Source organism: Centroberyx affinis, unplaced genomic scaffold, assembly GCF_046629955.1.
Source record: "Centroberyx affinis isolate AG114_WGS23_722 - 3 ecotype Tasmania unplaced genomic scaffold, CSIRO-AGI_Caff_v1 ptg001198l_1, whole genome shotgun sequence".
Lineage (NCBI taxonomy): Eukaryota > Metazoa > Chordata > Actinopteri > Beryciformes > Berycidae > Centroberyx > Centroberyx affinis.
Window position 1 is genome coordinate 288,880 of NW_027279720.1, and position 9,869 is coordinate 298,748.

The 9,869-nt window shown below is 40.0% G+C and overlaps 2 protein-coding genes across 3 annotated transcripts; both read left to right on the forward strand.

Moving 5' to 3' along the window:
- Positions 1 to 421: 421 nt before the first annotated feature.
- txlnbb (taxilin beta b) lies at positions 422 to 5,301 on the forward strand. Of its 2 annotated transcripts, XM_071524496.1 has the most exons (10): positions 430 to 656; positions 1,472 to 1,563; positions 1,694 to 1,864; positions 2,361 to 2,555; positions 3,389 to 3,508; positions 3,617 to 3,691; positions 3,785 to 3,877; positions 4,395 to 4,490; positions 4,668 to 4,781; positions 4,878 to 5,301. In XM_071524496.1, the coding sequence occupies exons 1-10, from the start codon at positions 641 to 643 to the stop codon at positions 5,235 to 5,237; spliced, it is 1,332 nt and encodes a 443-aa protein (XP_071380597.1). In that variant the 5' UTR covers positions 430 to 640; the 3' UTR covers positions 5,238 to 5,301. The 2 variants fall into 2 exon arrangements, with proteins under 2 accessions (XP_071380596.1, XP_071380597.1); XM_071524495.1 differs by having other exon boundaries at positions 422 to 656; positions 4,668 to 5,301.
- A 790-nt stretch (positions 5,302 to 6,091) lies between these two features.
- On the forward strand, positions 6,092 to 9,589 carry LOC139648404 (prostamide/prostaglandin F synthase-like). Its single transcript, XM_071524513.1, has 8 exons — positions 6,092 to 6,200; positions 6,403 to 6,496; positions 7,276 to 7,321; positions 7,417 to 7,544; positions 7,667 to 7,781; positions 8,374 to 8,496; positions 8,581 to 8,718; positions 9,485 to 9,589. Exons 1-8 carry the CDS (start codon positions 6,092 to 6,094, stop codon positions 9,587 to 9,589), a joined length of 858 nt encoding a protein of 285 aa, XP_071380614.1.
- The last annotated feature ends 280 nt before the right edge of the window (positions 9,590 to 9,869 follow it).

Consider the following 9,869-nt stretch of genomic DNA (forward strand, 5'->3'; position numbering starts at 1 on the left):
TTCTCAAAATAAGTAAAAAAAAATCTACTAATGGGGTTAGATAATTTCACTTGTTTCCAATGCAAATCAATTTGTTCCAAGAATCTGTGTTAATTTCTTGATAGTAGTGCAGTGATCTGTCTTATTCTGACTTGTTTCAAGATACTGACACTCATTTCTAGAAAATTCCTGAAAAAAGTGAAACTACATTGCAAACAAGTTGAGTTATCTCTCCTCATTGGCAGAATTGTTCTCTCGGTTTAAGAAAAATAAGATTTGAAGGCTGAATATGAGACTAAATGACGTTTTGTTAACATGTCAGAGTACATCAGGAGGGACTAAGCCTTTGGACAACAATAGCAGCATGAGGTGAAACAGAGAATTATTTTCTCAGGTCCATCACAAAAACCGTCTGTTTTCCTCTCAGTCCTAGCTCAGAATAATGGAGGCTTGTCAGGAGAGCAGCCCGGTGCCGGTGGGTCCCCAGGCGGAGCCGGCCGAGGGTCGGCACATTGACCTGACAGAAGACCTGGGCCAGCAGCTGGAGGACATCATTAGCACCTACCAGGCCGCTGAGATTCCCGCTGAGCCAGAGGACGGCGAGGAGGTCACAGCCGTCAAAGAGGCAGACACCCGCAAGGACCAGAAACTGGAGAAGAAGATGCTCAAAAACCTAGGTGTTTTTTCTTTTTTTTAATAATGTTTTATCGATTTTGGTCGAGGTGGGTTTGATTCAGCACTGTCAGCACAAGTCGAAGTTGTACTGAAACTGATAGGTGTGTAAGCAGAGCTGTAATGTGTGTGGGTGCATCCATCCGCAACAGACTTGCAGGTGAAATAGTATTTCCAAATACCTTTTTATGGCTTGGGTTTCAGTTACTTCCGTGCCAAATTAGTGGAGATATTTTTCATATGGGACATTTAACTTAAGCGTTGCAAAACATCTTTATCTTAACAAGTCATTTAGTCTATTGTTGACTCCTAAAATCATAATTTTCTTAAAATAAGTGAAAAAATCTGCCAGTGTGGTTAGATTTCACTTGTTTCCAATGCAAATCAATTTGTTTAAAGAATTTTGTAGAATCAAGTGTCATTTTCTTGATAGCAGTGCAGTGATCTGCCTTATTCTGACAAAATATTGACACTCATTTCTAGAAAATGACTGAAATAAGTGAAACTCCATTGGAAACAAGTGGAGCTATCTCACCTCACTGCCAGAATCTTTCTCTTATTCTCTTATTAATTAAGAATAAAATAAGATCTGATGGCTGAATGACTTGTTAAAATGGACTGTTTTTTGCAGTGAGACAATCTCAGATGGGCATTCTACTTACTTGACACTATCTTTATAATCTACTTATCCATGTGTGGTGAACCCCACTCGCCTGGTACTCTCAGGAGTTTAAAACAAACTAAGCTCAAAATTGTGAATTATTTGACCGTGGTCCGATGTTTAGCGTTGTGTGACATTCTCTGTGTGCTGGATATTCAGGGAAGGAGGCCATGCTTTTGATGCAAAGTTTGAACAAACTCGGCACTCCAGAACAGAAACTGGAAGCCATCATCAAGAAGCATGCTGAGCTGGTGAGTGGAAGACATGTCAGATATATGTAAAAATAACAAAAAATGAAAGGAAATGTGCCGGAAAGTGGAGAGACATCTTCACCCTTGTGTGTATTGGTGTGTGTGTGGACTAATACATGTGTTTGTGTAGCTGGAGGAGCATCGGAGCGATCAGAAGCAGCTGAAGGTTCTGCAGAAGAAGTTGTTGCAGGTGATGAAGGAGAAGGACCAGCTGCAGAGTGAGCACAGCCGGGCCGTCCTGGCCCGCAGCAAACTGGAGGGGCTGTGCCGAGAGCTGCAGAGGCACAACAAGACCCTAAAGGTACCTCACTTCTTCTGCAGGATCCTGTGACCTCTGCTCTTATGTTCTGCAAAAACATTGTTCAGGGCTCATCACAAATGTGTTCAACTACATTTGTAACATTTGGTTTTGTTGATTCATGTGGACATGGATTATCTATAATTGTTAATAATTTGAGGTAGTATTATTAATTTCAAGGGCTTAAAGCTGCATTAGACAATCACTTCCCATCAGCGATCATACCTGACACCTGACTGTCATCTGGGCAAATAGGTTGAATCTACATCATCTCGTGGGATGGTCCACTCTTCTCTGCTGCAGCCCCACTATGTGACTTAAGCTGATATGTTTGCTGTATTTTTACATAAAAATCTTGCCTAGTGCAGCTGGCACATGGGATGTTGCAGTACTCTGAAACTGCCTTGTTTATTGCTCAGGCTTTAATTGCAAATGCATTTTGTGCAAGTTCCACTGCATCCAGTTGTTTTGGGTTCTAACATCCATCATGTGAATGCAGGAGGAAACCCTCCAGAGGTGCAGGGAGGACGACCTCAAGAGGAAGGAGATCACCACCCACTTCCAGGGAACGCTCAGTGAAATTCAGGCCCAGATCGAGGAACACAGCAGCCGCAACACCAAGCTCTGCCAGGAGAACAGCGCCTTGGCAGAGAAACTGAAGGGGCTCATTTCACAATACGACCAGAGAGAGGCGGTATGGGCTCCTGCCACACATTGAGCAGACATGGGTTCAAAATATAACATGCAAATAATTCTTAGGGTTTGATTTAACCTGCTTGGAGATGTAGATCAGGTAGATGCTGTTTGGTACACAGGACAATACACTTCAATCACAGGAAAGTATTTGAAATGGAATTTAGTATGTTTGTCTGTGATTCACATCCAACCTGACAACTTACCTGACCTGCCTGAATTGTACTTATGTACACTACCACTCAAAAGTTTGGACACACCACATTTTTCTTTATTTTTGCTAGTTTCCACATTTTAGACTAATAGTAAAGACATCAAACCTATGAAATAACACAAACGGAATCATGCAGTGACCAAAAAAGTGTTAAACTAATCAAAACTATCTTATATTTTGTATTCTTTAAAGTAGCTGCCCTTTGCCTTGATGGAAAGGCAAAGGCTTTGGAAAAGATTCCTACATATGCATCAACTTCACTATTTATATTTGTCTAAGAAACAAATTTCAAGGATGTAAGCATAAGCCTTTATTTATTTTAGATTTAAAACAGCTTTAAGATAATGAAAAATATAGTGCATCAGGTGTACTATGTACTAATCAGGTGTGTCCAAACTTTTGACTGGTAGTGTAAAGCACACACATCTGGTACTCCATGCAGGTTAAAACAAATGAATTATTTGCAAATACCATTTGGACCAGGTCTTACATTGACTGGTTACAGTATTTGACATAGCAAATGTTGCCTATAATAACAAACATTTACCTAGCTGAAGCCCAAGTTGTGAAACACCATTGGCTGTGAAAATGACTCATAAATTCATATGAATCTCTTTCAGAACCTGGAAAAGGTCTTCAAGCACCGAGATCTGAAAGAAAAGTTGCTGGAAACCAAACTTGCACAGGCAAACATGTTCCTGAAGGAGGCGGAGGAGAAGCGCAAGCTAGAAAAAGAGCATGTAAGTTTGGTGTTTCACATTTGTTGAGCGCTACAGGCATTTTAATATCGCATTTGCAATTCTAATCTCTCAATGCTCAAAATCACAGAAAATTTCAATATTCCACAGCTGCTAAAACAGGCTGCGGAGTCTAAATTGCAAGTGAAGGTCATGAAGGAGCAAGAAATCGATATGAAGGCCCAGGTACAGTATGAGGGCATCGTGGACAAAATTGTTAGTCTGTTTTTTTCTACCTGCCTACAGGCATAATATTTTTTCTCCATCATTTCTCTTCAGCTCGTTGTGTACTCCGAGAAGTTTGATGAATTCCAGGGAACAGTATCAAAGAGTAATGGAGTGTATGCAAGCTTCAAACAAGACATGGACAAGGTAAGAGCTGCTGCTCTCTCATGCATCAGCTACAGAATATTGGAAGAAATGACCCTTATATTACTAAGATAACATCATTCATTGAGTTTCACAGCCATTATTCACAGAATAAGATTATTTATTTAGTTGCAGATATAAAAATGTAAATGCAAAATGTATATAAAAACAAAATGTACACAGTGTTGCAGATGAGATTTTAAAAAATCCCAAGGGGCTTTCAAAGTTAACAAAGAACCAGAAGAAGGGAAATCAACACTCTCAAAAACATATCTTGATTGATTTATTTTACATGTTTCAAATAATAAATATACAGCTTTTTTTTGGTTCTTAAATTAAGCCTTAAAATCGAAACACCAGAGAAGCCTTATTTTATGTCCATTTTCTTACCCAGCATGTGGACTTTCTTGTCATCTTGACAAACAAATTACAGTACATAATCCTACATTTCATTTTGGTAGCTATTTTTAGAAGTGGCTTTGATTGTGAATGGTGTAACAAGGTATTTTATGTGTTGTAGATGGCCAAGAAGATGAAGAAGCTGGAGAAGGAGTGCATGTCATGGAAGAGTCGCTTTGACGGCTGCAACAAGGCTCTCGTTGACATGGTGGCAGATGTAAGAAACAGTTTTTCAGCCATTCATAAACTAACAATCCCGTATAGCTCAATATGTAGAGGGCAGCAACAGGGTTTGTTTCCCACACATGCTCTGCTAAAAATGTGCTTTGGATCCAAAATGACATACATTAGATATTTATAATTTCACTGATATGTTCTATACATTTCCTTCCAGAAAACACTGAAGGAGAAGGAGATTGAGCTTTTCACCGTTAAAAACCAGAAGCTGGAGAAGCTGTGCAGGGCTTTGCAGGAGGAGAGGAAGAGTCTTTTTCAGAAGGTGCAGGAGGCCGGCGGTCATGTGGATGTCAACACATCTGAGCCAGCGGAGAAGGGGGGCCCTGAGGTGCCGGAGACCCCCGCTGAGGAACCTAAAACGGATCAGGCCGCCGCTCCCGCTGCAGCCCCCTCTGTGGCCCCCCCTGAGACCCCGACAGCCACTCCCACCGTCCAGACTCCACTGACCAACGAACTGGCCAAGCTGAAATCTGAGCAGGCCCGACTGCAAGAGATCGCCACTGCTTTTACAATCTCTCATGTTATACCTGCAGAGCTGCTTTCCCAAGACACGAGTGTTAGCCAATCACAAGGACTCACTGAGGACGCCCAGGACCCAGAGGAGCAGCACACAGAGGAGAGCAGCACCGAACAAACCCAGGAAGTCTCCGTCCCGGTGAACGGCGTCGAGGCCAAGGCGGACGGAGCCCAAGAACAGAGAGATTTGGAAATGGAGTCAGTTGATTGATGCGGAAACTACTGTGAAAACATTGTCATCGAAACTGATTCATATGAGATTCATAGTAATAAAGAGAAATGTTGGCCCGGTGTTCAGTCTCTGCTCCTGATATGTCAAGTGCAAAACAACCAATGATTGAAAAAAAAATGTTAAAGACTTGTTTTATATCTTTGTTCCAGCAACAGGCCGACTAAAGCAAACCACTTTTATGCATTGAAGCTTGCCCAACATACTGATCAAAACATCCTTTCCCTCACTCCCCACCTATAGACCAAGAGGCCAAGCCAAATGATGCATCTAAATGCATCAAATCCCTTGTGTCTAGTCCCAAAAGGTCAAAACATCTACGCTCTCATCACCCTATCACAGGCCAGACAGACTGAATTAGCCTTTCCCCAAACACACAGCTGCTGAAATGCTTATTCGTTCGTGCATGTCTGCTGGAAAAGAGAGATAAGTCACTAGGTGAGATATTGACCCAATTAATCAAAACATTATTTGCACTCAATTATAAAATACTGGAGGGAAGATCAGATTAAATTGAAATAATTCATTCTGTGTGATGATTGCGATATCAGGAACAAACCAAATCCTATCCATTTTCATTCCCATTCCTAGTTAAAAACCTGCAAAGAACTGTAAATTACTGGGTTTAAATTATTGGATAAACTGGTTTCAAAACTAGTTAGAAGACATATTTGCCTTTTAGTTTGAGCTACAACATTAAATTTGAGACTATTGATTGATTCCCAGCAGCTGCCCAGGATGGACTTCGAGAGAAAGCAGAGGTTGTTTCTACACGGCGTGCTGATAAGAAGTTGAATCTCTCATGTAATTATCACAGATCTTTGCTCAAACAAGAAATGGCTGAGGGAGTGGACCAAACTACACTTTCTTGTGTGAAAGCTCTTATTACTTTTGTTGAAAATGGAAAAGCTCTGCTGGACCTCGCCATGAAGGAGAGCAAGGAAGGTAGGCTGCGTTTTGCAGACAGGCCGGACAAGTGCACATAAAAATAGACGCGCAGACACCATGCTCAACAGTTGGCAAGCAATTTATGGTCGGCCATGTGTGGAGAGCAGCAGTCCTGTCAATCATTAAACATGAAAAATGAGCTCAAACACACTGCTGTTCGGTAACTTTTTCACGCAATAACATGTATTTTATCTCACAGGCTCTCTTGAGGAATTCATCAGGAAGAAAATCCGCATTGAGCAAAATCAGTCACTGTTGGGTCTGATTGAAGCTGGTGCAGCTTTATACAGAAGGTTTTCAGCAGTAACCCCATCAATACTCTACAACTGATAAAGCTTTTTTATAATTTAATTAAAATACCTACTGTAAAATACTTATGTCAAATATATTTTAGTAAATACAATCTGGATGTATGAGCTTTCATAGTGACACAGATTCAGTTTGACAGTGTTGCAGAGAGGAATTGTTTACTTCTCTTTTTTCACTTCACAGTCTGTCTGTTAGGAGGAAAAAGGATGCAGAGGAACTATGGAGAAAAGGCTATCAGTAAGAACAAATAAAAACATAATATTTCTCCTCTAAAGTATGGCAAATGCCTGCATCTATTAGCATTTGCCACCAAAACCTCCAAACTAAATTTCTGGGTACAAATACAAATGACTGATGACTGACAAGATATCATTTTTTAATCAATGTAATAAATTATTAGACATACAGTAGGTCACCAAACTATCTTGCACAGATGCTTCGAGGAAACATTGGTCCTTAATTCTCCCCTGATGTGATTTTTTTTTAGTTTATTTAATTATTTTTATGTTCTTCCAATTACATTTCAGGCAATTTTGCTGTATTGTTTAGCTCTCTATTATAATGCAAAAACTAGAGAGGATCAGATTTGGTTTCATTTCACCTTGCCAAAATTCAATCTGCTGAGAGACCCCTAATAGGGCAAAAGTAAGCCTCCATGCGCACACACTCATTTTATTCAGCAAATAGCATGATGTCACACTCACAGGCCCCGTGACCTTTGAACTAAACAACCATAAAAGCTGTTGCTGCCTGACTTCTGCAGGTGTGCTGCGTTGCGGGATGCTGTGGAAGACTTTCTGCAGTTGGAAGTGAGCTATTGAACATTATCAGTATTAAAAACATTCTCAACAAGGTCATTCCCGGCGTGTTTTTATATTTATTGATTGTGCCGGATTTAAAACAGGTGCAGTGGGATGCCTTCCTGCAGCATTTGGATGATGAGTTACATCTGAGTGCTAAAATACTGGACCAGGGCCAGCAGGCAAGATGGATTTCTCCAGACACACCGCTCATCAATGCCAGGACCGGAGAGTGAGTTTCATTAGGTTTAGTAACTCAAAAAATCATTCTAACCTATATCGTAAACCATAACTACAACACCTGCACTATACAAGCTTGTTATTGGGCCTGGCCTGTTTCTCTGTGTTCGGCAGAACACTGACGCTGGAGAAATACCTTGGGAAAGGTGACAAGATTCTGCTGGTGTTAATCCGTCAGTTCTCCTGTCTTCTCTGCCGTCTCCATCTGAAACATCTGGAGACCAATCAGGTAAGCACCAGATATGGGCCAGTATTTGCAAATAATTTTTTTGCGTTTTTGTTTGTTTCGACCTGCTCAGAGTGGTTTGCTATGAGCACCAGATCATTTAGACTGTCACAAGAACATTTTTAAAGGCAATATGATACACTTCTCTGTGCCGATTAGATACTGTATGAATTAGCTGCTTATTTACTTACCTTTTTATATACTCTACCAGTCAAACGTTTGGACACACCTGATTGAATGTATTATGTTTTTCATTATCTTAAAGCCATTTTGATCTAAATGCTTGAAATGTGTTTCTTAGACAAATATAAATAGTGAAGTTGATGCCTATGTATGAATTTCTTTCCAAAGCCTTTGCCTTTTCATCAAGGCAAAGGGCGGCTACTTTAAAGAATCTAAAATATAAGATAGTTTTGATTTGTTTAACACTTTTTTCGTCACTGCATGATTCCATTTGTGTTATTTCATAGTTTTGATGTCTTTACTATTATTCTAAAATGTGAAAAATAGTAAAAATAAAGAAAAATGCGTGTGTCCAAACTTTTCACTAATAGTGTATATATTTGAAATTCATTTTTTTTTATTTGTTTTGCAGAGATCCCTGGATGCACATTCAATACGAGTGGTGGTCGTGTCATTTGGCTGTCAGGAGGGGGCTTCACACTGGCTGCAGGAGACCGGCTGTCAGTATGACATGCTGCTGGATCCACACAGACAGGTGAGGGTCCAATACCAGAAGGCAATGCAGATTCTAATTCATAGTTTTCCTGGTGGTAATAAATACTGTTTTTGCGGATTGCAGATATACATTACATTTGGCCTGGGAGCGTCTCTGAAGAAAGTGTTAAACTTCAGCAACATGCTCCTCTATGCTGAATATGTGGTGGACAATATGGAGTTCCCAAGAGGGCTTCCATCTGTTGAAGATGACATGTTCCAGGTAAAATGATGCTTTCAGCTTTGAGTACTAACAGAGAAGTTGGGGTCAGCGTTAGCCAAGAGGTTAGAGAGGGACCTGGACCTGGAAACTGGCGGTTTGGATCCCAGGACCAGCTGGGAAATACCGAAGAGAATTTGGGCCACATGTAAAAAAATGTATTTGTTCTGAGATGAATTGCAGAATTCTGATAATAATGTCAAAATTCTGAATTTCATCTCAGAAAGTCAGTTAAAGTCAGAATCCTGAGATGAAAGTCAGAATTCTAATCTCAGAATTCTGATTTATTTGAGTTTTATTTTAGAATTCTTTGTTCTCAGAATTCTCAGAATTTCTCAAAACTCTGACTTTAATCTCATAACTCAAATGCATTTTTCACTTGTGGCCCTAATCCTCTTCCGTAGAGGATTTTGTAAAGTATGAGCGGTAAGTGGGACTTGCTCTCAACATCTGGCATGGATGGTTACACTGAGCAGAACACAGGTGTGAATTTGGAACTGTATGAATATGAAGCATGTGCGCTCAGACAATTTATCCTGGATAAGTAAAGGGTTTATTAAAATACATAAAATGTCAATCTATACTCAAATAACCACCGGCCTAAAATTGGGTTTTTTAAATTTGTTTTTGTTTTTAGATGTAATACGTTCATCACTCCACGCCTTTTTTCTGTGGTCATTTCAATTTTTACATGTACGGAAAAAAAAAAAAGGATATTAAGATTTATTTCTAATGAATTTGTTGATTTCATTTTCCATGTATGTTTCAGCTGGGAGGAGACTTTGTTTTGGATGAACATGGGAGGGTGCTGTTTTCTCACTGCTGTCAGAGTCCCATAGACCGACCCTCAGTGGAGGACATACTAGCTGCATGATGAAGGTTAAACACCTTCAATATAGATGAATGAAAGAAATAGAAACATCAGATGAGACATTTCCTGCACCAAGGTCAGGACCAGAGTGACAGGCAGGTTGAGACAGAAATATGTAGAACTGGTGGAAACTCTGGCATCGAGCTTTAAGGAACAGAAGTTTAATTGAAATGTCTCATTACAAAATACTATATAAGCAATTTGGAAAATAAAAAGGCAACCTTTTAACTCAAAAACACAGATGTGTCACTATACCGTAAAGTGAGTTTTACTTTCATGCCAG

Excerpts from the sequence above, each read along its gene's own strand:
- LOC139648404 (XM_071524513.1), top strand. The coding sequence starts at position 6,092 with ATGGCTGAGGGAGTGGACCAAACTACACTTTCTTGTGTGAAAGCTCTT. Across the intron at positions 6,497-7,275 it reads GGTGCAGCTTTATACAGAAG|GTGTGCTGCGTTGCGGGATG; the intron begins GTTTTCAGCAGT and ends TGACTTCTGCAG. Across the intron at positions 8,719-9,484 it reads TTGAAGATGACATGTTCCAG|CTGGGAGGAGACTTTGTTTT; the intron begins GTAAAATGATGC and ends TGTATGTTTCAG.
- txlnbb (XM_071524495.1), top strand. The coding sequence starts at position 422 with ATGGAGGCTTGTCAGGAGAGCAGCCCGGTGCCGGTGGGTCCCCAGGCG. Across the intron at positions 3,509-3,616 it reads GCAAGCTAGAAAAAGAGCAT|CTGCTAAAACAGGCTGCGGA; the intron begins GTAAGTTTGGTG and ends AATATTCCACAG. Across the intron at positions 3,878-4,394 it reads TCAAACAAGACATGGACAAG|ATGGCCAAGAAGATGAAGAA; the intron begins GTAAGAGCTGCT and ends TATGTGTTGTAG.